This window comes from Arabidopsis thaliana, chromosome 2 (genome assembly GCF_000001735.4).
Source record: "Arabidopsis thaliana chromosome 2, partial sequence".
NCBI classification, from domain to species: domain Eukaryota; kingdom Viridiplantae; phylum Streptophyta; class Magnoliopsida; order Brassicales; family Brassicaceae; genus Arabidopsis; species Arabidopsis thaliana.
Genome location: NC_003071.7, coordinates 13,343,717 through 13,368,034, shown reverse-complemented (window position 1 = coordinate 13,368,034; position 24,318 = coordinate 13,343,717). Strand labels below are relative to the sequence as shown.

The following is a 24,318-nucleotide window of genomic DNA, read 5'->3' as shown; positions in this document are numbered from 1 at the left end:
TTGTGCTTAAATACAAGATTTGATCATATTATTTAAACTTTGCCGACAAAAGGCACTTTTTCATGTAATTTTAAAATTCAAATTGACTTGATGATTTAGTAATGTTCAATTTTTTTACATTCACCTGATTTTACTATAGAAAGCAATGTCGGAGAACGTTTCAGAAAAGTAAGAGAATTATCCTTTTAATCTTATAAGAGATTATTATATAATCAATGTTTTGAAATAAGTTACAACATGAATCATGCATGCTTTATACTATAAAATAAATTAAAGAAAAAGAAGAAGAAACATGAACTCACATGATCGATGACATGACGCGAGCATATATGTAATTAAACTTGTATATTAAAGAAAACTTGTTTTCTCAATTGTAGTATTTCGTTAGGTGGACCTATAGTCCTATACACGCATGCAAGTATGTAACAATTAACATAAGTGATAAGCCTTGTTTAAGAGCATAAATCGTAAGGACCTACCTAGGAATATGCTCGGCCAACTAAACCGGGATTATGATCCGGTTTTCAGAATTTTTTTGCGTGTGAATAAAGAACTCGTGGTGTAAAGGCGAACCGAGTCGGGTGTTTGATTAATTCCAATATTAATTGTGTTGTTCAAATGTTTTCAAGCCGAGTTTCTTCCCAAATAAAAGTCATATCTCATGAAATTCCTAAGAGACCAAAATTCCCGAGTCAAATAAACAAACAAACCCTGATTTTATCTATAAACACATACACATTTTTATTAAGTTATAATCAAGCTAAATATAAAAATAAAAGAAAAATCTCTAATCTCCACGCATATTGTTTACTTTACTGCTCCTAATGAAAGTGAAACACATGTATATTTATGAACGTAATAGTATTGTGGTATTTACTGATCAGGTGTATCATAAAATAAGGCGACTTTAAAGTTTCGTTTGAGTTTTATACATATTGTGTTTACCATCTTAAAATATGTGTGGTATTCTTACATGTTCAATGCAAACGTAAACAAATAATCATATTTAACTAATTTCAAACATAAATTTCGTTAATAACTACAGTATAACTTACCGAATTGAATTGGAATTTTGATTTGATATATGGTCCACGTGTTTATAAACTTTGATAAATCAATCCTTTGAAAATTTTGATGAATAAGCATAGACTCTTTTTTAGCAACTTTTTACCAATGTGATATACAATATGGATTACCAACTTTGTCAACAACAAAATGATACCAAAGTTGCATACAATACAAATGGTACGGATCAATAAAAAAAAGTGGCGGCATAGTTGTCAAGTTGTAGCTACGTACAAGAGAAACTCAAACCAAGAGTGGCGGTATATTTATGATTTATCACCTCTAATTAGCACTCCTCATCTCTTCTGGTTGTCATTCTCGACGAATCTTATGCCTTGGTTTACAATTTGGACTAGTATATACGATGAATCAAACTAGAAATTATCGTCCATAGATCATTTAATTTCGTACATTTAGACGAAAAAGGGCTAAAGACAAATTTATTAGTACCCCAAATTTTTCTCTTACAAAATATAAACATATTACAGCGATTTAATAACTCGAAAATTAATACCTTCAGAATATTAGTAAAAATTTAGATATGAAAATTAGAGTACATTCATTTGTCATCATAACACTTTTTGACGCATGCATGCTTGTATCTTTATTTTCGCATTATTTTATCATAAGATCTCTAGTATCGTAAGTACTACCATATTATTAACAATGATCTCTTACTCTCTTTCAGAACAAAGCTTCACCAAAAGCTATCCAACTTATTAAAAAAAGAAAACACTTTGCTTTTGTAAGAGATGATATATATTTTAGTTGAGTGTCTATTAATATCTTTCAATTAGCAAAAGAGAATCCATTTCCACACTCTGTCACGAAAAGAGAAAGTTGTATCTGACTACGAAGCCAAATGAAACCAATCTGAACCGAAACCAGAATTCGGTTTAGAATGAGGCTGCTAGGGCCAGGTCTTGTATATTTTTAGCAAAAGCCTGTGTGGACTTGGACAAACCGTGTCTAAGTGAATTTTATATTTCAAAATCCTTCAAATTTGGTTCAAAATGTTGAAAACGAATTCTTTTGTAGTAAAGTCAAAGTCAAATTTCATGTATGTGTGTGTATACATAAACATAAGATAGTGAGACCAAACTAGCACAAGTCAAACAATGACATCTCAAAAACCCTATATATATGAGTCATTATCGAATTTATTACACATACAAAACAAAAACAAAAAAAACTCTACATTCACCAATAAAAAAGCTCAATTTTGTTTTTGTTTCTCATTCGAAAAACTAAAATTCTAAACATGATGAAAAAACAATTGGTGGTCGTAGTTATGTTAGTTGTTATGTTCGTTGTTTTCTTGGACGCTACGCAAGTTGAAGCCATGAGGCCTTTCCCAGATCCCGTAGATGAGATCCGGCTTCTGTTTCAGGCGTTGCAAAGAGGACCGGTCCGTGGTTCTGGTCGGAACGGTTGCACTAATATTCCTCGCGGTTCAGGCAGATGCCATAACTGAGCTGTCTTATACGAATCTTCTTCTTCTTCATCTTCATCATTCTTTAATTCCATATTTTTTTTCCTCACATTTGTGTGTTACGTACATAATTACATTTACGTAATTATACGATAGCTTTAGACTTCGTCTCATGTAATTGAATTGTAATCAACGGAAATTTAATTAGTCTATTAGCGTGTTTGTACTCAATACAAACATGTTTTTTCACTATTCACTAGTTGGTCAAGAAAAATGTAAATGTAACAATCCAAAGATTTTTCATTTTAACAACAAACTTTATTGGACTTTTCGGCTTGGAAAGGTAGACAATACAGTGAATAATTGAATTCTTTGACTTATAATTTTACTTGAAAAAAATCGACATAAACACAGCAACATGCGCTTTATATACAGCGTCTGAAGAGAAAGACGTTCTCATGGCAATGTATTCCCACTTACACGATTACACCGTTCTGTAGCTGGAGGTTTTTCCCTCCGACGTCTCTTCTTAATGTGATTTTACTAAAAGTCAGACCTTGACGGCAACAAAAACAACGCCCCTTTATGTTTTCTACTTCACGGTAAAACCTGAGTCCGACATGTGTACGTGCACAAGATACCGAGATTTCATCGACGTTCCTGTGAAAACAAAACCTGCATTGATGTGTGAAACTTGGGATAATTAGTTTTATCAGTAGAAGTAACAGCAACATTGTACGTTTGTTGAGACTTGAGGATTCATCGATGCTAACGCATCAACTTGAACAGATAAGTTTTTGAATCGAAAGTTTACGAAAGTCCTAAGTTCATTATCCTCTAAAGCAATGTGATGCAAGAGAGCTAGAAACAGAGCGTGTAATCGTCTCTACCTGTGTGAAACTGCCTATGTTCTGTAGCCAAGCATTAAATGCTTGTAATAACGACCCCGGATGATTCTCTGCCACCAATATTTTGTTGAGCTCCAATAACTCATCTGCATCCGCTCTTGGATGAGCCTGTAATGCAAATCATGAGCGTAAGTAAAAAAACAGAGTTTCAAAGAGCAGATCCATAGGAGAAGGGAAGAAAGTTTGCTGACCATCTAACAAGGCATCTTTTAATGCCTTGAGATATTGGCCGGAAAAAAGATGGATCTCGCTGAGTATACAGTATCCCAACCTGAAACAGAATTAATCAGTTTTTAGTAAAATGGGTCTCGAAATTAGTGTCTACTGATCAAGAAAAGATAGAAGTTTTTACCTCAACCAATGCCATAGCTGAAGGGTCTTCAAAGATCTCAAGGCTATAGTCACCCAAATAATTTACCTATAGAATCATTGATGCTTGTACACTATTAGTGATGCTATAATCATTAGTTTCATGTCCGATAAGGTAAAACTGAACACTTTGGCTTTATTTCCATCAAGGGTCTAGAAGAGTAGGTACCGCGAATTCTGTATTGACAAGAGCTTGGACAAAATCCATCAGCTGAATTTTAGCCCACTCAGAGTTCTGTGTAGGATCCTCAGTTTGCGGAGGATGCCTCCATGAAGCACCAAAACGTAATTTTTCATACGGAATGCTTCCTTTTCGTACATCAGTGGCATACCGTTGAAGCCGCAACAACGCTTTGTCCATTGCAGGATTAACCACAGCAACCTAAACAAGGAAATAGACTATAAAATTAACGATGACTTTCGTGCGTAATTTGAAAGCAATCACTTTAAATGAGCTTACTTGTAAATATGCCAAGTATGCATCCACAATATCTTCAAATGTACCTGCTTTACTCCCCATCAAACTGATAAAACACAACGGCACTAGGTCACATTTGAGAAACGAAAAAATAGAGGGTTGACACATTTTGAGATTAGAGCAAACGAAAGAACAGGAAACCATTACCTCTGGTAATGATTACTTTGTTTAAGCGCATAAAGCTCAAATAGATGCCGAGAATTCGCACCAAGAACATCAGCAATGATAGTCCACTACAATTCCAACATATGTTAAACCTCTAGTAATATACAGCATCTCAATTAAAAAAAGAATGACCAGTAAAATTTTAGCATAAAAGATCATTCAACCTTTCTGGTTTGATATTATTAGGTTTTAGAGTTGTCACATATTTTGGTTTCATTAAACAAGCAGTGCCATTACCTACAGCATTTTTCTCACCTCCGAAGCACTGAAGTAATCAGGAACCATGTGTAATTTTGCTTCTTGAGGATTCCATCCAAATGTCTACAAATGAAACAAAGCCAAAGTGCAACGTAAGAAAGGTAGAATGAAGAAAAATAAAAAATGAACTTTCATGTTGATATAATGAAGGTGAGACGGGGAAACTCTACATAATATATCAAATTACCAATACATGCTCACACAAATACACACAGAATCAATAGTTTACTTAGATGTATACATGTAGCTTCTATACCTCACGAGAGATGAAAATGTCTGGAAACCCGTAGTCAACAAAGGCTTGATATGAATAGTAGCTGTCATAATTCAAATTATTAGACATCAGATAAAATGATAAAAAAGTTTCAAAAGACATTTCTGTAACTAAGAGCCAAGTTCAGAATGGAAAATGATTATTCAGACTTTCGGTAACTTAATGGCATACTACAAAGTGATACAAGTCAGAAACCAGTTTCCCCTCTAGTGTTGAGAAATTGAAACTTAAAGGCTAGATTAAGAGACCACGTAATCATCAGATAGTAACAGATTGTCCTTATTAAACCCAAAAATGCTAACAAAAAACAGGACAAACCTGTCCGAAGTCACGAATAGGACAGGTAGACAGCGCTCATTCGCACCTAACGCTATTATTCTCCAAATAAGATTGTCATGGTACATTGACGCTGAGACTGTTGAATCATCAGTCTGAATAGCCCTCTTCAAGATTTCAATGTTGTTCAAGACCAGCTTAGGCTGTCAAATGAAACAAGAAATAGAGACAAACAAAAATAACATCAATAGTTGGCAAACTGTTTCCAGATGAATACATTTACTGTTTACCACTCATAAGATCAAAGATTCCATTCCATTACTTATCTATTCCATTACCTGGAAGAAGCCAATCTCTGCAGCTTGTGATAACAACTCAAGCATTAGCAACGGCCAATCAGTACATGAATTCGCTAAAGTTCTCGAAAACCCATTAGTTCGATTAAGATGAGCAATGGCATTGGCTTTCCAACCCTGGTGCACCTTAATAACCTCTTTAGCCAATCTTAACGCAAAAGCAGTCTCTCTATAATACGAAGCCTCTTCAACGGACAAGCTATTACCTTTCTCTTCCAATTCAAGCAACCCATCAATCTCATCGGCATTTTGTCGAACAGATAGGGCATACACAGCCCGTTCCCAGAGAAATGAAACCGAGACTTTCTCTGGAACAGCAATGTTATAACCCTGAAGTATACGACGAAGTGCAGTATTAAGACCATACCATTTGTTCATAGTAGTGAAAATCTGCTGCGAGCTTATACTCCCAAGTTTGATAGCTTTGTGACTCATAGATTCAAGACAATTCTCGAGCTGGGTTTTGCAATTGGACAACAACGGTGGGTCAACACTGGTCCAAGACGTCCATGGATATGATTGGTGGTGATCTGGATGGTGTTCCGTTATCGATTGCGCAAAATCTACATAGCCAGCGAGATGTGGCCCTTTGTTCCAATCTCCGAGTAGACCTAATAAGAACGAGATCGGGAACGAATCAAAGGTACGATCATTTGAACAAAATTGGGGAAATTAGGGATTCAAAGAGAGGATTTTACGGTTGAGGATCAATGTGGTTTTGCCGACGCCACGAGGACCATGGAGGATGAGAGGCTGAGGAACACGGTGGCGTTGGACATGGTTGTTGAGAACTGTTTCTAGAAGCGGCTTTGGAATTATCTTCCAATGTTTATTCACCATTTCTCTGCTTCTCCTTCTTCTTGAGCTCGATCAGTGTATGGGGTTTAAGGACACTCCCAAATCTCAGGGGAAATGTTCAATCCAAAACCATGGAGGGTTTAAGCGTTCAAGGATCTCTCGCCAACGAAGAACAAATTTCAACTCGAACCAATCTCAACCGGTTTATACAATCGAACCAATATGAACCGGTTTATACAATCTGAATCATTTATCGTCTCTTAAACCAAATAAGAAGACTATTATTCCGGTTATCAAACATTTCCAGTACTATTACAAATTTGTTAAACAAACTTATACTTTCAAACAAATTTGCTCTCATAGCTTTGTTACAACTTACAAGAACATGTAAAGCATAGTTTCTCGTATACAACAAAAATGAATACAAAAAGTTCCACCCATAGTCCAAATTTTGGTATTGAGATCAAGCTTGAGATTCACAAGAGGGATCATCCGTGGCACGAACCCGAGCCTTTGGGGATGTGAGAGCAACGGTTAGGACCAGATCCAGGGACCGTACCCTTCTGCAAGGACTCGAACACGAACCGGATATCACTATCGAAGGTGATTCTTAACATCCTCGTGGCTTCTACTTTTGTGGAGTCCAAGAAAACCACAAAAATGGCAAGCATAATCACTCCAAAGATTACTTAATTCTTCATAATCATCACTTTAACTTTGTTTCTTTGTACTAAAAAGTATTTGTAGTAAGTTCGTTTACTCTTTTGTGTCGCATTGAAAGATATGAATATGAGTTAAATATATAGAGAGGGAGGGTTTACTTTTTTTTTGTCGTCAGGGAGGGTTTACTTGGATTCTTATGGATTGACTTTTTAGTTGGAAAAAATTGGTTCTCGACATTTGAACTAGAAAATAAAGATTGAGACTGATTAAACAAGTTAACACGTAAACCGGTTTTGTCTTGGACCGCAAGATTTCTTGCTCATACGGAAGGGCGAAGAAGATCACGCGTCTCACGAATTTTTAAGCAAATAGGAGGAAAATGCACCCGGGATGTTATTACGGTCCAACTTGATTAGTGTATTCCCGGTTTGATTTTCTGACAAATTATGGTGATCAATTTCATATTTTTTTGCTTCTTGTAGTACATGTTGGATTTTTTTTGTTAGTACAATATTCTGAAAATTTTGATGGAAAATGCAATCATATAATTATAGCGAAAAAAGGCTGCAAAGCTAAAAAAAAAAAAAATCGAAACAAAAACACAACAAATAAACTAAATGAGAAATTCAACTAGCAGTTTTTCAAGAAGAAACACTGATTCTGAACGCCGAATTAAAGATGGACATTCGCGTAATTGTCACAGTTCCAAAAATCTCGAGACCTTATCGTCGTTATTACGAACAATCTCTACCCTATACCAAGCTTCTAACCTCAAAGAGACGCTAACTGCTGTTTCGAAAACTAACACAAAACATGTCGGATTTAATTTAGCAATGTAGCTCTTACGTGGTCAAAATTCTCATTTTTGTTCCAATGTAAACTAGAAATGTACAGATGTTTTCCGAAATATACAACCACCATGATTCAATCGTTCGACGGATTCTGCGAATTCGTCCATGATTTGTTGATTTTTTTTGTTAATATATTTTTCACCAATGCTATTTTCTTTTTTCTTTTTTCAATTCCCTATTGTCATTTTATAGCCATAATTTTATGTTCACATAATCTTTTCTTCCTGTCTCAAAAATATAAAACAACAAGTGATAGTAATCATCGTCTATTGCATAACGGAGGGTGCAAATTATTGATTTACTAATCTGATATCAAATTAAATCATTGAATAAATCTGATTATCAAAATAATAATTGAAAGCAATAATCTTAAAACAGACTTTTTAGGGTAAAAAAGGGAAAAAGGGTTAAACGGTAGAAACACAATCTGGAAAAGCGTCGCCGAGAAGCTTTACTCTCACCTGAAACATTCCTCAATCCGTCGTCATCATAATCATCTTCGATAGAGAAGCCATACGTATAAATAGTACTCTCGCATTGTGTAATTGTCTCTTACCGGAGAAATGGCAAGCCCACATAAGCCGTGGAGGGCGGAGTATGCAAAGTCGTCGAGGTCTTCATGTAAAACTTGCAAGTCCGTCATTAACAAGGAGAACTTTCGTCTTGGAAAGTTGGTTCAATCTACTCACTTCGATGGCATCATGCCCGTATGACTCTCTTTTCTCTCCCAGAATTTGGAACTGTCTCTGTACTATACTCTCGTGCTTGTTAGTGTGCGTTCTAATGTTTCTTTCTGATTTTGAGGACAAAATTGATTCTTTTAGAATTATTGTCAGACAAATTGGGTTTATTTGGTTGAAATTGGTTATTTTTGAGGGTTCAATCCTGTTCTCTCTGCTTCCACTGTTCTACATTCCTTGCAAATTTGTGTGTGTGTGTGTGTCAAGCTTGTTTTCTATCTCAAAATTGGAACTTTTTTAACTTCTTAAATAGATGTTAACCTTCCTCACATTATGTTCTTTCCTCCTTTTGTGCCTAATCGAATGTGATAAAAGAGCATTTGAAGCTTAAATTTGAGTCACTTGTGTGTTTATTTAGTACTTGATGATTGCCAAAAGGTTCGTGCTTTTCTGCAATGACGTATGTGAACTCCTATTATTCCCTTTGGAACTCTGACGTTATTCTGTTTGGATGATCATAATCGTTTGTTTAGCTGTGTTTTGATATCTTTATGCCGCCAATGCTATGATTGCAATCAGCTGTGTTTTTCATGAGCTTTTATGCTTGTTGTTTAATGGAATGGCAGTGGTCATTCTTCTCTTCTTCTTTTCACTATGTAGTTCCTTCTTCATGCTGCTTCACTTCACCATGTTAATTATATGTTGCTTTTAGCTCCAGTTGACATGAAGTTTTCCTAGCTGACTATCCTCTTTGTACTTTTATTTTTCTCACACAGATGTGGAACCATGCTTCTTGTATACTAAAGAAGACGAAGCAGATAAAATCGTATGTAAAACCAATGTCACTTTGAACAAATATTTAAAGTGTTTGGCTATTAACTCGTTTTTGTCTCTTGATTTTGCTAGAGTTGATGATGTTGAAGGCATAGAATCACTTCGTTGGGAAGATCAGCAAAAGATTAGAAAATATGTCGAATCTGGAGCAGGGAGTAACACAAGCACAAGCACAGGCACAAGCACGAGCAGTACCGCTAATAATGCCAAACTAGAATATGGGATTGAAGTGTCACAAACTTCTCGTGCCGGTTGCAGAAAGTGTAGCGAAAAGATCTTGAAAGGAGAGGTAAATTGTTGTTCTACTTCATCTGTCATGGTTGTAGCGTTTTATATGAACTGGTTCGATATGCATTAGGGTTTTGTTTTGCATTTTTGTTTTCCAGGTACGTATATTCTCCAAGCCTGAAGGCCCGGGTAACAAAGGTTTGATGTGGCATCACGCTAAATGTTTCCTTGAAATGTCTTCCTCTACTGAACTGGAAAGTTTGTCTGGATGGAGAAGTATACCAGACTCAGACCAAGAAGCTCTTCTTCCCTTAGTGAAGAAAGCTCTGCCGGCAGCCAAAACTGGTAAGAGTCTTAAGGTGTACGGTAATATATTGATTTCCTTGTTACAGGATCCTGATTTGCAGTACTTTAGTCTGATCTTTCCGTTAATTTATTTTGGCCCAACTGGGACAGAGACAGCAGAAGCACGTCAAACAAATTCAAGAGCAGGCACAAAACGAAAAAATGATTCTGTTGATAACGAGAAGTCGAAACTAGCAAAAAGTAGTTTTGACATGTCTACAAGTGGTGCTTTACAACCTTGTAGCAAAGAAAAGGAAATGGAGGCCCAAACTAAGGAATTGTGGGACCTGAAGGATGATCTGAAAAAATATGTAACATCAGCTGAGTTGCGGGAAATGCTTGAAGTAAATGAACAAAGTACAAGAGGATCTGAACTTGATCTGCGTGATAAATGGTAAATTACTTTGCGAATCTGTCTGGAAGTTAATTGCTTGTCTTTTGTTCTATTTCTGTTACTGTTGTGTGGATCTTCTTAAAGGTAATTTGGATTAGAGAAACCGATGCATAATCATATGCCTAACCTCTCTATTTGTTTCTATTTAGTGCTGATGGCATGATGTTTGGCCCACTCGCTCTCTGCCCAATGTGCTCTGGGCATCTTTCTTTCTCCGGAGGACTTTACCGATGCCATGGATACATCTCAGAATGGAGCAAATGTTCTCATTCCACTTTGGATCCAGACCGCATCAAAGGGAAGTGGAAAATCCCTGACGAAACAGAAAATCAATTCCTTCTGAAGGTAAACCAGTCTTTTTGTAGAGTTGATATTGGTATGGGTTAGGTTAGATGTGGTATATATTACTCATGAAGTTAATATTTATATTTTGATTACTTGCAGTGGAATAAGTCTCAAAAGAGTGTGAAGCCAAAACGTATTCTGCGTCCTGTATTGTCTGGCGAGACATCTCAGGGTCAAGGTTCTAAAGATGCAACTGACTCCTCAAGGAGTGAAAGGCTAGCAGATCTTAAAGTTTCAATTGCTGGAAATACTAAGGAAAGGGTATGTTCTTCTGTCAAAAATTATATTGTAGACTATCTTTGCACTTCATTGCTTGATGGGATCATTTTGCAGCAACCATGGAAGAAGAGAATTGAGGAAGCTGGTGCAGAGTTTCATGCTAATGTTAAAAAAGGTATGGATAACTCGAGTGTCTATTTTTGATTATTGTGACACTAGTTTTAGCTTTTGAATATCTCTGTTTCACAAATTTGTAGGTACAAGCTGTTTGGTTGTTTGTGGACTGACAGATATCAGAGACGCTGAAATGAGAAAGGCAAGGTAGAATATTGCCTTCATTGTGCTGATACTCTTTAACTTTGTCACACTATTTTTTCTCACTTTGAACGCTGGAGTTGATAAATGTGTGGCAGGAGGATGAAAGTGGCAATCGTGAGAGAGGATTATTTGGTTGATTGTTTTAAAAAACAGAGGAAACTTCCATTTGACAAGTACAAAATTGAAGACACTAGTGAGAGCCTTGTCACTGTTAAAGTAAAAGGACGAAGCGCTGTGCATGAAGCGTCTGGCCTCCAAGAGCACTGTCACATTCTTGAAGATGGGAACAGTATCTATAACACAACTCTGAGCATGTCTGATCTCTCTACCGGTATCAATAGTTATTACATACTCCAGATAATCCAAGAAGATAAAGGTTCAGATTGTTACGTATTTCGTAAATGGGGCCGAGTTGGAAATGAAAAGATTGGTGGTAACAAAGTGGAGGAAATGTCAAAGTCTGATGCGGTTCACGAATTCAAACGTCTATTTCTTGAAAAAACCGGAAACACATGGGAATCTTGGGAACAAAAAACGAATTTCCAGAAACAACCTGGAAAATTTCTCCCGTTGGACATTGTAAGCATCCATATGACTATATCTTTGTCTCTTAAGATTCTCTTATGTATCGTTCAATAAACTCTTTTGTATCGTTTGTTTTAGGATTATGGAGTTAATAAGCAAGTAGCCAAAAAAGAGCCATTTCAGACCAGTAGCAACCTTGCTCCATCATTAATAGAATTGATGAAGATGCTTTTTGATGTGGAAACTTACAGGTTAGAAACTTATTTGCCATTGTCTTCTTCTCCTCTTCTCTCCCTAGAAACTGTATGAAGTAACCTAATAATTACTTCCGCAGATCTGCAATGATGGAGTTCGAGATAAATATGTCAGAGATGCCACTTGGGAAGCTCAGCAAACATAATATACAGAAGGGTAACTCCTACTTCTCTAGTTTACTTTTTTATATGATAAAAATAATAAAATGTTAATTCTACATTACATTCTATTATGTTTTTTCTTGTTTGTTCTTCTAAAGGTTTTGAGGCATTGACGGAGATACAGAGGCTATTGACTGAAAGCGACCCCCAGCCTACTATGAAAGAAAGCTTGCTTGTTGATGCTAGTAACAGATTTTTTACCATGATCCCTTCTATTCATCCTCATATTATCCGAGATGAAGATGACTTTAAGTCAAAGGTACTTGCCATAGAACATGAACCATGGTGTTGTTTTTTAATTCCTAGCCTCTTTTTCTGTGTTACAAAGAGGTATTGTATCTGTGTGTCACAGGTGAAAATGCTCGAGGCTCTGCAGGATATCGAAATAGCTTCAAGAATAGTTGGCTTTGATGTTGATAGCACCGAATCTCTTGATGATAAGTATAAGAAGCTGCATTGCGATATCTCACCACTTCCTCATGATAGCGAAGATTATCGATTAATCGAGAAGTATCTTAACACAACTCATGCCCCAACGCATACAGTGAGTTCAAGCTCTGTTTATCCCTTTTCATGTTTTGTTTATCATAATTTTCTAATTCAATTTCTGGTCACTGGATTTGTCAGGAGTGGAGTCTTGAGCTAGAGGAAGTTTTTGCTCTTGAAAGAGAAGGAGAGTTTGATAAATATGCTCCCCACAGAGAAAAACTTGGCAATAAGATGCTCCTATGGCATGGTAAGCCAACTGCAACCAGCCACATTTACATGCTTTGGGAAACAGATACAAGAAATTTCATTGTTTGGTTGATTCTATATATTTGGCTGGTTGATCATCAAAACCCTTGGTTTAACCAAAATAAATCTGCTTTCAGGTTCTCGATTAACGAATTTTGTTGGAATATTGAACCAAGGACTGAGAATTGCACCTCCAGAAGCTCCTGCTACTGGTTACATGGTCAGTACTCTATCTGTGTCTTATTTGTGGGGATCTTATCAATTGAGAGTTCTTCACTATCTAGTTAACTTGTTAGAGAATCTGAACTTTTTTTAAACCCCATGTTTCAGTTTGGAAAAGGGATATACTTTGCTGACCTTGTCAGTAAAAGTGCTCAGTACTGCTACACTTGTAAGAAAAATCCGGTGGGTCTAATGCTTCTGAGTGAAGTTGCATTGGGAGAAATACATGAGCTAACAAAAGCTAAGGTGAGCCCATATTACAGTTTTTCAGGTTATGCTACTAACCATTTGGTTCTTATCTTGAAAACTATATGAACAACTTAAGATATTACTTACCTTCATATATGACTTTCTCTTATGTCCTCAATTCTTTAGTATATGGATAAACCTCCGAGAGGGAAACACTCGACCAAAGGGCTCGGCAAGAAAGTGCCTCAAGATTCCGAGTTTGCCAAGTGGAGAGGTGATGTGACTGTTCCCTGTGGAAAACCTGTTTCATCAAAGGTCAAGGCTTCTGAGCTTATGTACAATGAGTATATCGTCTACGATACAGCCCAGGTAACTTGTGTTTCCAAAATAATCTTCCTTGTTCCTTACAACAATGGGATATTGCGCACACACTAAAGTCCTCTTTTGTTCTTATCGGGTACTTGGGAATGAGAACTGAATTCCCTAGAAAGCTCATGCTTTAGAATACGGCTTTAGCTATTAGTTTTGCAACATATTCTGTGTTTGATTCTTTTATGGTGTGTACATGTCTGACAAAGATTGCTTTGTCTCTGAACAGGTGAAGTTGCAGTTCTTGTTGAAAGTAAGGTTTAAGCACAAGAGATGAGCCTGAACCAAACAAGAAGACGTCACTTCTGTTAACTAAATGTTTTTTTGGGAAATCGAATCCAACACGAAGACTTAACTTTTGTAACTAAATGTCTTTTGATAAATCGAATCCAACATGTAGTCACAGATTTAACTCTCTGGCGTTGTAGATGTTTCTGGTTTTAAAACAGCGTACACTACATTTTGTTATGCTTTTTCTCAGTAATGACACTTCTTAAGACTTGACACTTGTTCAGATCTGATGTTGTACCTATGAAAGATCATCGAAGAAGTGGTTATTCTCAAAGAGAAAATGGTTGCATGATTCGATCTCTACTATGAAAAATGTCGAAAAGTCGATACAATAGAAAGATTGTAAGGTTCCATCTCTGACAAAGTAGTCACTTGTACTCAAACAGACCAAGGAAAATTGACCTCCTGGTAGTAATTAAGTGATTCATTTGAGCTACAAGGAGACTCATTATGATCCATGGACCGCTCATTGTCGCGTGTAGTACCACTCATTGGGTCGAAGTCTGAGTCCAAGATTCCTTGGTGAAACCAATTGTGAAGATCTTGTGGCATTTGTTGAGCAAGAACCTTTTCTTGTTGCTTCATATTACAACCAGGATCATCTTGAGGGAACCTTCTCGAAGCTTCTTCTCTAAGTAGAACCACTTGTGCTTGTAAACTAACAACCTTAAGAACAAAGTCAGTGAAGTTACTTGTAAGTACACTAGAGATGATGAAGCAAAAGCAAAAAAAAATTATGTATACATTTCCGAAGAAAAAGTATAATACCTGTTGTTGGAGGGAGAAGATTTGGGAGACGCAGCCGTAAATAGGATCATGGAGACGAGAGTGAGCCTCGTAAGAGATGGTTCGTACGGCGTCACATCGGTCATGATCAGGGAGATGAGAAATGAGCTTAGAGAAGTTGCTAGCTCCAAACACTTTGTGAATGGCTGCAAAATTAGAAGATCCTTCTTCGTAGCAAAAGTATGGTGCAAATACACAACCCTCTACACATTTCCTACGCAAGAACTTGCATCCTCCACATGGTGAGCCTAAACCTCCCATTCTCAAAACGTAATTATAATCTATTGATATTAACCAACTATTACTATCTTGTAGGAATATTAATACTTCATTACTTATACTCTTCTAGTGACGATTATATAGTGCACGAGTGTTTATGGTAAAGGACTAAGGTGGGATTTATGATAACTCAACTTGTTATTTTACATATTTGTCTCTCTAATGGCTTACAATTACAAGATTGCAGCTTTTATATTTTCCCTCAAGTTTATATTGTAAAACATCTCTCTAATATTCAATAACTCGTTGTAATATATTATTGAGATTAAACTCTTAAGGTGGAGAATATTCTTAAGAAAATATTGAGAGAACCATATTAATATTAAGATCCGATCAAATGAGAGATTTGGTTGACGTATAGGACAAAACAATGAGTAAACATGAACCAAACCCAAGTTGCTTTTTGTTGTGGTTTTAGCTTTTTTTTAATTCATAACTAATTTACTCTCTTATTTTATTTAGAAAAATAAATTAGAGTTTACTTTTAGTGTTTGTTTAGTTGAAAATTTACATGTACTTGTGAAATTATGTTAAGATTGTTGTCATTATTGCTTAATTTGGAAAACAATAGTTTAAGATTTAACAATGCTCAACATATACACCACATAAGTGATTGAGATGTGTGTAGAATAAGAACAAAGGCATTTGATATTAGTAGTATATGAGACAAGTTATTTCTATATCTCGATTTAAATATTTTAAAATGCTCTCAGTTTCGATCAAACTTTACAGACTAGAAAAATAGAGAGACCCATGATTATCCAGCCCACATATTAATCATGAATCATGATTAACATCAAAAATATTCCAAAATAATTGATCAAGTACAAAAGTTAAATTATTCGATAATAATGAACAACTGATAGTGGATTTATGACTTAATGTTGGTTTAGTGGAGATTAAAAATAGTAAGAAAAATTTGAGTTTGAAGCTTTATTTTTGTTTTCTTATCTATGTTAAGGATTTCGGGTGTCTTTAGATATCCTAACTTGTGCCTAGAGTTTGCGGAAAAGACGGAGTTTTGGTCAAAGAAGGACCGGGGAACAAAGAAATAACAGAACCAGTACGGCCATGGGATCGGTCTCACCAATGACTGATCTAGGACTCCTCAAACAACCCTCATAAGCCACATTGGCCGTGCCCATCAGTCAAATGCAGATCCAATATCCCTGGAGCCAACTAAATAACCCGCATCGATCAACCATCATGGTCATAGAGCCACCGATCTAGCCAACCAAACCATCCGACCAGTAGCTACATCGTTCTGCCATATCGGTCATATTTTTTTATCGATCCTAATCACAACCCATCTGATCCAGAAGCTGCATTGATCCCAACATCGGCCAATGAAACCCAAACATTATACTTACCCTTTGCAAATCCTATTCTACTGGGAAAATAATATAGTGCTCATCTTTTAATTGATGAAACCCGAACATTGCATTTTGAGAAATAGTATGCAGTCGCAAAAGCAAAAGCAAAAGCATATTCAAATGTAGAAAGAAAATATAACATCCTTGTAATTCTTTAACTAATTAGCAATCTTCAATGATTCACATCATTTTCAACAGAGTATGAAGGAGTTAACATTGCAATGAATCTGCAAATTACTTGTACATATACATAACGCCCAACCAGGGTTAGATAGGAGAAGAGACCAAAACAACAAATGTGTGTTCTTCCATGATCTATTAAAAAGCTTCAATATATAGTAACGTGAAAAAACCTGATTGATTAGTCAACGGCTTTAGAATCATTAGAAGAAGATGCCTCACCAGATTCGGAGTGTTCATGGTTATGATCACAGTGATGGTTGTTATCATCTTCTTCTTCACTGTCATCCTCATCAAAAGGCTTCTGTTTATGAAAGATGCAACACTTCTTCGAACTCTTCTTCTGCATAAACTCATTGTCTACAGTCCCATCTTTCCATGAAACTTTCTTCTTCTTCCGGTTCAACCGAAGCACTAATCTTTCAGTAGGTTGTGATTGAGAAACAGGGTTTTCTAATATGACAGAAGTTGTTGCTGAAGAGGAAGGCCTTGTTGCTGTGCTCATAGCTGAAGATTAGCTTTCAAAATCTGCATAAAAGACTAATTTCATAAGGTACCAAAATACAAGAACAGAGAATAAAAGTTCTTAATAGTAACAACTAACAACATGCTTAAGAATGACAAGAGCTAAAGATAAAAACTAAGACCTTAAACAAAATCGTAAAACAGAACAAAGCCTTTAGGGTTCATTCTTTAGGTAAACAAACCAAACAGATGCTATTTCTCTAACCCTAAATTCATTGCCTACGAGATCTGAACCCTAATCATTCCTAATTCCAGGGGATAAACACAAATCGGTGATATGAAATTGAGAATCAAATGTTGCAGTAAACAATAGAGAGACCTAGTTTCGATCGTAGAAACAATAGCGAAACCTAAACCTAGGGGAAAAAAAGATTCAAAGAATCAAATCGACGAAGAAGCAAACCTGTGAATCCCCAAGGAGGAAGGGACGCTTGTTGAATCGAGAAACTTTTTTTTTTTTTCGTTTTGTTTTTTTTTTCTTTCGCCGATGGAGAAATTTAGTCGCTCCAACCAAAAAAAAAAAAAAAAAAAAAATTCGGTCTAATTTTATATTTATTTTCTAAGAAATGTTAATATATATATTAGAAAAAAGACTAATACAGTGTAATTAATTTTGAGAAAACTATAATGTTAACTTATTTGGGATTCGAAAACTGAATATATAGAATGACTTTATAAGTTACTCATACTCATAGTGAGGTTTAGTTCAGATTTTTACATGGATGGATTTGATTAAATCCAATTATGTATATTTAAGTATTTAACTAATGCAGAATTTAGATCTTATTTTTTTTTTTGCTTATTATTATGCTGGGCCGCCCCTAAGACAGGGCCAAGGAAAATAGAAAATGATCTGGTCATAAAAAATTGGGCTATAAGAGTAAAATAAAACACACAAACAAAAACATCCGTCTCTTTCACTTACACTTTCACTTCACGTTTGCGACTGTGTCGTCGTCAAGCTCCGGATCTCATCGGCGTTTCATCATAATTATCTGTCCATCTATTCACCGTACGACTCCGTTTTAGAAATCTGTAGATGTCAATTTGAGAGAAAAGACTGTCTTCATTACAACACATTTGGGACAACAAGGATCACTCATGGCAGTGGTGGATGTTCATCGTTTCGCTGAGTCAATCACTTGCCATGCTTGGAGTCCTGATCTCTCCAGTATGTTTCTAACACCTCTCTGATTTTGTGATTCTCTTCTTTCTCTCTTCCGTCGTTTTTCTGTTTTTAGAATTATAAATGAGGAGGATCTTTAGTTAGTTTTTCTGAATTGACTTGTGTTATTCTTATACATCTTGGTAATCAAGTTTCTTCTAAATCCCTATAATTGAGAATTTTCGAGTCAATGTTTTATATGTCTGTTTGTCGGTGTCTCTTGTTAGGAGCACTTGGTATCTAGTATTGTACATTAGTAGATGCGCTTTTCTAAACAGATGAACCAAATCTATTGTTACAAATGATTTAACGTCTGTACTAAAGCCTGTAACCATTTATGTGCTTTGACATTTGTTTCGTTTTTCTTGGTAGTGGTTGCTCTCTGTCCTAACAACACTGAAGTTCATATCTATAAATCATTGTCTCAAGACCACTGGGAGAGGTTACATGTCCTCCAAAAGGTGAAACCTTTCTCTCTCCCTCTCTTTCTGTAACTTTTGAACTTGCACTCCTTTTGCTTTCTCTTCTTGGGAATTCCTTACTTTCGTATATTTATGTATTCTCATTTCACTGATCACTTGTCGCTGATAAGTGTTGTATAGACAGCTTGAATCTCCCTTACAACAACTTCATGATTATTGTTCGTCTTGTTGCAGCATGACCAAATTGTTTCTGGAATAGATTGGAGCTCAAAGTCCAACAAAATCGTCACTGTTTCTCATGACAGGAACTCGTAAGTTGCTACCTTTGATATACTTTGAGAAACTCCAAACCTGTTAATCTTAGTCCTTCACTTTTTTTCGTTCGTTGAACTGAGTTTAGAATGCTTCTTGAAGGTACGTCTGGAGCCTGGAAGGAGCTGAATGGGTACCAACTCTCGTTATTCTTAGACTAAATCGTGCTGCACTTTGTGTCCAATGGAGCCCCAAAGGTAAATGTTTAATTTTTCTGGTTCTTAAGCTTAATTTCCGTAATATATCATGTAATTTTCCTATAATTTCTACAGCTTCTAATCTATGTTCTCATCTTTTTGCTCAATACCCATAGAGAACAAGTTTGCTGTTGGAAGTGGTGCTAAAACTGTTTGTATTTGCTATTATGAGCAAGAGAATAACTGGTATTTTCTTCTTCTGCTCCTAATTCTCATTATTAGTCCTTGATTTTTTCTTTGGCAAGTTTCCTGACTTCTTTGCTACGAATGGTGTTGTTGGTCTATGTAATGATATTATCTTGTCTTATGTACTGGCATGATATTAGCACCAATCATATTTTTTATTATCTTGGCATGCATAACTGTGTATTGTTTAGAGATTTTAGAAAGATACTTTCATGTAAACTTTTAGTATCTGACATTGCTTGGCTTTACTGTTTGCAGGTGGGTCAGTAAGCTAATCCGGAAAAGGCACGAATCTTCAGTCACATCTGTTGCTTGGCATCCTAATAATGTACGTGCAATCAACAGAACCTCTTGTAGTTCATGTAGCCAAAATATTAAGCAGGCTCTCTGTAAAAGCTTTCTCTACCAAAAATATTCTATAAGTTGGCCACCAGATTGAGTATAGAGTACATGATCCCTAAAAATAGAATATCAATCTCCACAAACTAGTTAATCTTCTAAATCATTTTTTCTCGTATGCTTTTTTATGTTGCTGTGCTCTCTGATTGTCTGTTATGCATTAGGTTCTTCTGGCAACGACATCAACAGATGGAAAATGTCGGGTATTTTCAACATTCATCAAAGGAGTTGACACAAAGTATGCTCATTACTTGAACGTCTACTTTTAAGACATTTTTTCAAACATGAGGCCATTTCTTATTTTTCTTTCAATGGGCTGATACAGGGATTCAAAAGCAGGCTCACCAGCGGAAACGAAATTTGGGGAGGTTCGACTAGTTTGGCTGGCTTTCCTTCTTTTAGTAAATATTATAATTCTTGTGCCATATATATGTTCCGTCTACTCTCTCATCTAATGTTAGGGAGTTTTTTTTTCTACTGTGGCTTTGTTGAAACAGCAAATTCTTCAGCTTGATCTCTCATATTCTTGGGCATTTGGTGTTAAATGGTCTCCAAGTGGAAACACCTTAGCATATGTAGGTCAGAAAATCCTTCAGACTTGGGATGTTTTTCCATTGCGCTCTACTGAAATAATACAATGGAACTTCAACTTGGTTGCAGTTTTTACTACCATCTGTCATACTTTGCGTGTTTATGTAATCATGTATAGGTCATAGCTCCATGATTTACTTTGTTGATGATGTTGGCCCTTCTCCTTTAGCCCAAAGCGTTGCATTCCGAGATTTGCCTCTTCGTGATGTGGGTCAGCATCCACCTTTATTTTACTTTTGAGAACCTGGTTTCTCCGGTGTGTTATGTCCTGAATTGATATATTATGGGGAAATTGCTATTTCAGGTCCTGTTTATTTCTGAGAAAATGGTGATAGGGGTTGGATATGACAGCAACCCGATGGTATTTGCTGCAGATGATACTGGAATATGGTGTGTAACTCTCAGAAATATCTGCTTAAAATTCTCTTTCTTAGGGGTTTGCATACTATCAAATTTTCAGTTCTTTTATTCCTCTTAGATCACAGGCCGGATTGTTGGTTCTGAAACGAACCACTACCAATAATTGCTTCGTTTACAAGTTTTTGTATTTGGTCTGTAGGAGCTTCATAAGATACATTGGAGAGAAGAAAGCGGCATCTTCAGGTTCCAGTTACAGTTCGCAGGTACATACCAAATCTTCTTTCTTATATTGCAATATGTCTGGTTTTAGCCTTTTAGTGAAAAAAATATGACTGAACTTTAACTTATCCCTGAGTTGTTCCTCTAAAGATCGTAATCTTTGGGGGTTAGTGTAGTTCCTCTCTTTCTTTTTTTCTTGGATTTACGATACGACTTTCCACTTGCATTATTTTGTTGTGTTGTGTCTGACACATCTGTTCATTATGTTATTTTTCAGTTTTCCGAAGCGTTTGGAAAATTCTACGGTAGTCAATCAAAGTCTACAACAGCCAACGATGCTTCTGATTCACGTGGAGGCGTTCATGATAACAGCATAACGTAATTGTTTCTTTATCTAACTTGGCTTGTACCAAATCATTTGCCAAAAAACTGTCTCTTTAGCTCTTTTACTTGATTATCTGTTAAGAGCTGACGTAGAAGTTTACCTGCAGTTCCATTGTGCCTCTGGGCAAAGGAGGGAGTCCTAAAGTTATGCGATTCAGCACTTCAGGTCAGTCACTAAATTTAAATTTATATAACCCTTCATGGAATCACCCGATTCAATTCATACAAAATGACAGGTTTCATTAGCTCGCATTTTCGGTTTATTATTTATAGGATTGGATGGCAAAATAGCCATATGGGATCTAGAGAACATGCAACAAGAACTTGGCAATCAGTTTTAATAAAATCTGGATCAGTAGTCAGCTTACTTAATTTGTATATCAGATTTTGTTTCGACTAGCCTTTTCACCTTTTTCCAATTTCGTAATTGTCACACTTGGTAAACTGCATAATAAAGGCCATGTTTTCCTGGTTTGTGTAAGGGCAGGTGTTATTAAGTTTTGAGCTATGCCCTTGTCTCTGGATCTTTGTAATATCTTGAATGCTCTATCATTTGATTCATTATACGAGTTGGTATCTTGTATATTAACATAATAACATTTTCAGCTTTGTGTCGAATGAGTTCTCCGGACAACAACCACAGAAATGAATGCTATATATCAACAAACTTGAAATGAATCTTTTCATCTGTGATGATATATACAATCCAGAATGAAGCTGACACTAGTATCATCTGACATAATCATCGGGGAATCAAAAGCTCCGCTTAATATCTGTGTAATCAAAACATGGCTTACATCAACTGAAGCACGTACGTACGGTCTTCAGGGGTTAGAAAATTTGACCACTGGTATGTCCTTTAGGAAGCTGCAAGGTGACTTTATACACAGACCAAATGTGAAACCAAGAACACATATCGGGAAAATTCCAAGTACGTGCAAATGTTTTCACTCAATTTCTGGACCACGTTCATGAAGTATATAGCATTGTTTCAGAGAACTCTTAACTCTTGATTCCCGCCCAAACTGAACTAAGTGAAAGTATTCCAGCTGCCTTAATTCACAGATTCTATCTTGATCTAGCATCTGCGGGGAACAACTCGTATTTTGCATTTGTTTACAAGCATATTGTGATCTTCGTAGCTTTCAGAAAAAGCACAACGTCTTAGAGATTGCAGACTATATAGGTAAATTTTTCTCCATTGGGTGTCACTGAAGAGAATCTGAAGAGAACGTCCAACTTTACCAGAATGTTCTTATTGGGTGTCACTGAAGAGAATCTGATAAAACCTTTTTCTCTCTTCTGGATCAAACAGACCACCTGGTCGATCCCCATGGTTTTCTTCTTCATCGACATCATCTCGATCGTGGTTCCTGTCTTTCTTTCGCACCACAGGCTTCAAAGATTCAATACCTTTCTCTCTCTTCTTCTCTAGATTAGCCAAATATCGCCTGTGATTATACTCATACAAGCCCTGCTGCATCAATTCCCCAAATTTATCCTTCACAACAACGAGCGGGTCCTTGTGAATCAATTCCGAGCCATTGTATCCTTCTCTGAGGATCACAGTGTGAACCTGATACTTGTTTCCAACGTAGAATATGCCTGGATGCTTCAGAAGCATACCATTTAGCTTCTCCGGTAACCCAAATTCCCTCTTGAAATGACTCAGCTTTACGATTGACAGCTTTTTCCACAACGTCAACGAGAGTAACTCGTGCACCAAACCAACACTTCTCTTCTCACTCTCCTTTGAACCCTCAACAAGATCCCCATGATCCTCATACGGAGATATGTAAGGAAAGGCATTAAACTCCATGAACCTCTCCCACGGTTTGGTCCACGTGGAAGGTAGAGAGCAAGAGAAACTAGGCTCAGAGCCACATTTCTTTGCTGCTGCTTCAACTGCAGAGACAGCCAACTCAGGCTTCCACAACAAAAGCTCAATCTCCATTGAACTCTTCCTACCACTATAATTCACTAACCGAAACACATCTGAGTACTTTGGAACTATTCTGATAACATAATCATCAGGGAATCCAAAGCTCCGCTTAAACTCGTTAAGCTTCACGACATTGAGACGCTGATTAACACTCAACATAAGCAGCTTTGCAAGCCTATCTGCGAGTACAGGCTCTTGTGTATCTTTGACCAACTCTTCCTCTTCCACAAGCGTCATCATCGGTTTCGTTAACCTACAGTAATACTCATCGTTCTCGAGATAAACATGGAAACAACAAGGGTATTTCTTAAGCCAATTCAAGGCTTTCCCCTGAAGATCAAGAGTCTTAAACTTCTTCTGTAGAAACTTAATCGATGCAACCTGATTGGGACACCTTAAGATAATGTTCTTGAGCCGACTGTTAACAATCCATCGCTTGTTACGCGAGAGAGCAGATTCGAGATCAGGGTCTTTCTTCGTTGACCAAAGTGAGAATCTTCGGATTAACAATGGAGCATACTTGGTACCCAGAATCCGATATAACTCTCGTGTCATAGCCATATCAGTCTCTGACTACCAAACCTAATCAAACTCAAACTTCAATTATTGACGAATGCGATTGGTTATAAGCAAAAAGAAATAGAAAAGCCTCCACCTTTAGAGTATCAGAGGAGCAAAACAGAACCCTAATACCGCCACGAAGGAAGTATGATCGGAGGAGATAAGCGAGGAGCAGAAAGGAGAAGCCTTTGAAGTCGATTCATCAGACTCAACAACGCCACAGTTTCGACAAGAGGTAGAAAAGAGATTTTGCTTCTGAACCCGAGATTCGAAGGAACAAATTTTATGCCCTTACTCTCTGCAGCGAAGAGACTGTGGCAGAACAGGGACTAGTGCTGGTGAAAGTGAAAGCTTTCTTCTTTCTAAGACTTCTTTGTTTGGGTTTAGTGTTTGTTGTTTACTCAGTTTTGATTATGATAATTACAATGCATGCT

The 24,318-nt window shown here is 36.6% G+C and overlaps 8 protein-coding genes and 1 long non-coding RNA gene across 11 annotated transcripts; 4 read left to right on the top strand and 5 right to left on the bottom strand.

Moving 5' to 3' along the window:
• The first annotated feature begins 2,234 nt into the window (after nt 1-2,234).
• AT2G31345 (uncharacterized protein) lies at nt 2,235-2,803 on the top strand. The gene has a single exon (NM_201845.1). The coding sequence runs from the start codon at nt 2,327-2,329 to the stop codon at nt 2,537-2,539; it is 213 nt and encodes a 70-aa protein (NP_973574.1). The 5' UTR covers nt 2,235-2,326; the 3' UTR covers nt 2,540-2,803.
• Nucleotides 2,235-6,533, bottom strand: emb1381 (embryo defective 1381). The gene is made up of 12 exons (NM_128691.4): nt 6,280-6,533; nt 5,564-6,192; nt 5,268-5,428; nt 4,932-4,992; nt 4,673-4,738; nt 4,400-4,485; nt 4,235-4,298; nt 3,944-4,156; nt 3,758-3,823; nt 3,597-3,676; nt 3,388-3,513; nt 2,235-3,172 (listed from the first exon to the last, which is right to left on the bottom strand). Exons 1-11 carry the CDS (start codon nt 6,419-6,421, stop codon nt 3,402-3,404), a joined length of 1,680 nt encoding a protein of 559 aa, NP_180692.3. The 5' UTR covers nt 6,422-6,533; the 3' UTR covers nt 2,235-3,172; nt 3,388-3,401.
• Nucleotides 6,534-6,651: 118 nt separating this feature from the next.
• AT2G31335 (uncharacterized protein) lies at nt 6,652-7,152 on the bottom strand. Its single transcript, NM_001084518.3, has one exon. It carries the CDS (start codon nt 7,048-7,050, stop codon nt 6,868-6,870), a length of 183 nt encoding a protein of 60 aa, NP_001077987.1. The 5' UTR covers nt 7,051-7,152; the 3' UTR covers nt 6,652-6,867.
• Nucleotides 7,153-8,284: 1,132 nt separating this feature from the next.
• On the top strand, nt 8,285-14,287 carry PARP1 (poly(ADP-ribose) polymerase 2). Its single transcript, NM_179834.2, has 19 exons — nt 8,285-8,600; nt 9,350-9,399; nt 9,480-9,696; nt 9,794-9,980; nt 10,092-10,374; nt 10,524-10,719; nt 10,819-10,980; nt 11,053-11,113; nt 11,196-11,259; nt 11,352-11,835; nt 11,920-12,032; nt 12,116-12,192; nt 12,296-12,456; nt 12,550-12,741; nt 12,825-12,933; nt 13,070-13,152; nt 13,263-13,400; nt 13,530-13,712; nt 13,942-14,287. Exons 1-19 carry the CDS (start codon nt 8,457-8,459, stop codon nt 13,987-13,989), a joined length of 2,952 nt encoding a protein of 983 aa, NP_850165.1. The 5' UTR covers nt 8,285-8,456; the 3' UTR covers nt 13,990-14,287.
• A 75-nt stretch (nt 14,288-14,362) lies between these two features.
• LBD14 (LOB domain-containing protein 14) lies at nt 14,363-15,118 on the bottom strand. The gene is made up of 2 exons (NM_128688.4): nt 14,772-15,118; nt 14,363-14,669 (listed from the first exon to the last, which is right to left on the bottom strand). The coding sequence occupies exons 1-2, from the start codon at nt 15,048-15,050 to the stop codon at nt 14,382-14,384; spliced, it is 567 nt and encodes a 188-aa protein (NP_180689.1). The 5' UTR covers nt 15,051-15,118; the 3' UTR covers nt 14,363-14,381.
• A 698-nt stretch (nt 15,119-15,816) lies between these two features.
• Nucleotides 15,817-16,412, top strand: AT2G08430. Its single transcript, NR_140340.1, has 2 exons — nt 15,817-15,976; nt 16,072-16,412. It is a non-coding gene; the product is annotated as an other RNA (long non-coding RNA).
• A 132-nt stretch (nt 16,413-16,544) lies between these two features.
• INH3 (inhibitor-3) lies at nt 16,545-17,666 on the bottom strand. The gene is made up of 2 exons (NM_128687.2): nt 17,550-17,666; nt 16,545-17,149 (listed from the first exon to the last, which is right to left on the bottom strand). The coding sequence occupies exon 2, from the start codon at nt 17,124-17,126 to the stop codon at nt 16,803-16,805; it is 324 nt and encodes a 107-aa protein (NP_565720.1). The 5' UTR covers nt 17,127-17,149; nt 17,550-17,666; the 3' UTR covers nt 16,545-16,802.
• A 364-nt stretch (nt 17,667-18,030) lies between these two features.
• On the top strand, nt 18,031-22,058 carry ARPC1B (actin-related protein C1B; the record flags this gene model as incomplete). Of its 2 annotated transcripts, none has more annotated exons than NM_128686.3 (15): nt 18,031-18,317; nt 18,684-18,772; nt 18,968-19,044; nt 19,148-19,242; nt 19,359-19,428; nt 19,687-19,756; nt 19,992-20,065; nt 20,153-20,195; nt 20,325-20,406; nt 20,537-20,625; nt 20,723-20,808; nt 20,978-21,041; nt 21,275-21,375; nt 21,489-21,547; nt 21,655-21,913. In NM_128686.3, exons 1-15 carry the CDS (start codon nt 18,248-18,250, stop codon nt 21,720-21,722), a joined length of 1,137 nt encoding a protein of 378 aa, NP_180688.1. In that variant the 5' UTR covers nt 18,031-18,247. The 2 variants fall into 2 exon arrangements, with proteins under 2 accessions (NP_180688.1, NP_001323442.1); NM_001336326.1 differs by lacking the exon at nt 21,655-21,913 and adding an exon at nt 21,988-22,058 and having other exon boundaries at nt 18,036-18,317.
• On the bottom strand, nt 21,703-24,311 carry AT2G31290 (Ubiquitin carboxyl-terminal hydrolase family protein). Of its 2 annotated transcripts, NM_001036378.3 has the most exons (2): nt 23,979-24,311; nt 21,703-23,905 (listed from the first exon to the last, which is right to left on the bottom strand). In NM_001036378.3, exon 2 carries the CDS (start codon nt 23,882-23,884, stop codon nt 22,637-22,639), a length of 1,248 nt encoding a protein of 415 aa, NP_001031455.1. In that variant the 5' UTR covers nt 23,885-23,905; nt 23,979-24,311; the 3' UTR covers nt 21,703-22,636. The 2 variants fall into 2 exon arrangements, with proteins under 2 accessions (NP_001031455.1, NP_180687.1); NM_128685.3 differs by having other exon boundaries at nt 22,008-24,234.
• Between the last annotated feature and the right edge of the window lie 7 nt (nt 24,312-24,318).

Coding starts and splice junctions, on each gene's coding strand:
- AT2G31345 (NM_201845.1), top strand. CDS start 2,327: ATGATGAAAAAACAATTGGTGGTCGTAGTTATGTTAGTTGTTATGTTC.
- emb1381 (NM_128691.4), bottom strand. CDS start 6,421: ATGGTGAATAAACATTGGAAGATAATTCCAAAGCCGCTTCTAGAAACA. Junction 6,193..6,279: donor AACCACATTGATCCTCAACC/GTAAAATCCTCT, acceptor CGTTCTTATTAG/GTCTACTCGGAGATTGGAAC. Junction 4,486..4,672: donor ATTACTTCAGTGCTTCGGAG/GTGAGAAAAATG, acceptor TTGGAATTGTAG/TGGACTATCATTGCTGATGT.
- AT2G31335 (NM_001084518.3), bottom strand. CDS start 7,050: ATGCTTGCCATTTTTGTGGTTTTCTTGGACTCCACAAAAGTAGAAGCC.
- PARP1 (NM_179834.2), top strand. CDS start 8,457: ATGGCAAGCCCACATAAGCCGTGGAGGGCGGAGTATGCAAAGTCGTCG. Junction 12,193..12,295: donor CAAACATAATATACAGAAGG/GTAACTCCTACT, acceptor GTTCTTCTAAAG/GTTTTGAGGCATTGACGGAG. Junction 12,457..12,549: donor AAGATGACTTTAAGTCAAAG/GTACTTGCCATA, acceptor TGTGTGTCACAG/GTGAAAATGCTCGAGGCTCT.
- LBD14 (NM_128688.4), bottom strand. CDS start 15,050: ATGGGAGGTTTAGGCTCACCATGTGGAGGATGCAAGTTCTTGCGTAGG. Junction 14,670..14,771: donor TCTTCTCCCTCCAACAACAG/GTATTATACTTT, acceptor TTTGTTCTTAAG/GTTGTTAGTTTACAAGCACA.
- INH3 (NM_128687.2), bottom strand. CDS start 17,126: ATGAGCACAGCAACAAGGCCTTCCTCTTCAGCAACAACTTCTGTCATA.
- AT2G31290 (NM_001036378.3), bottom strand. CDS start 23,884: ATGGCTATGACACGAGAGTTATATCGGATTCTGGGTACCAAGTATGCT.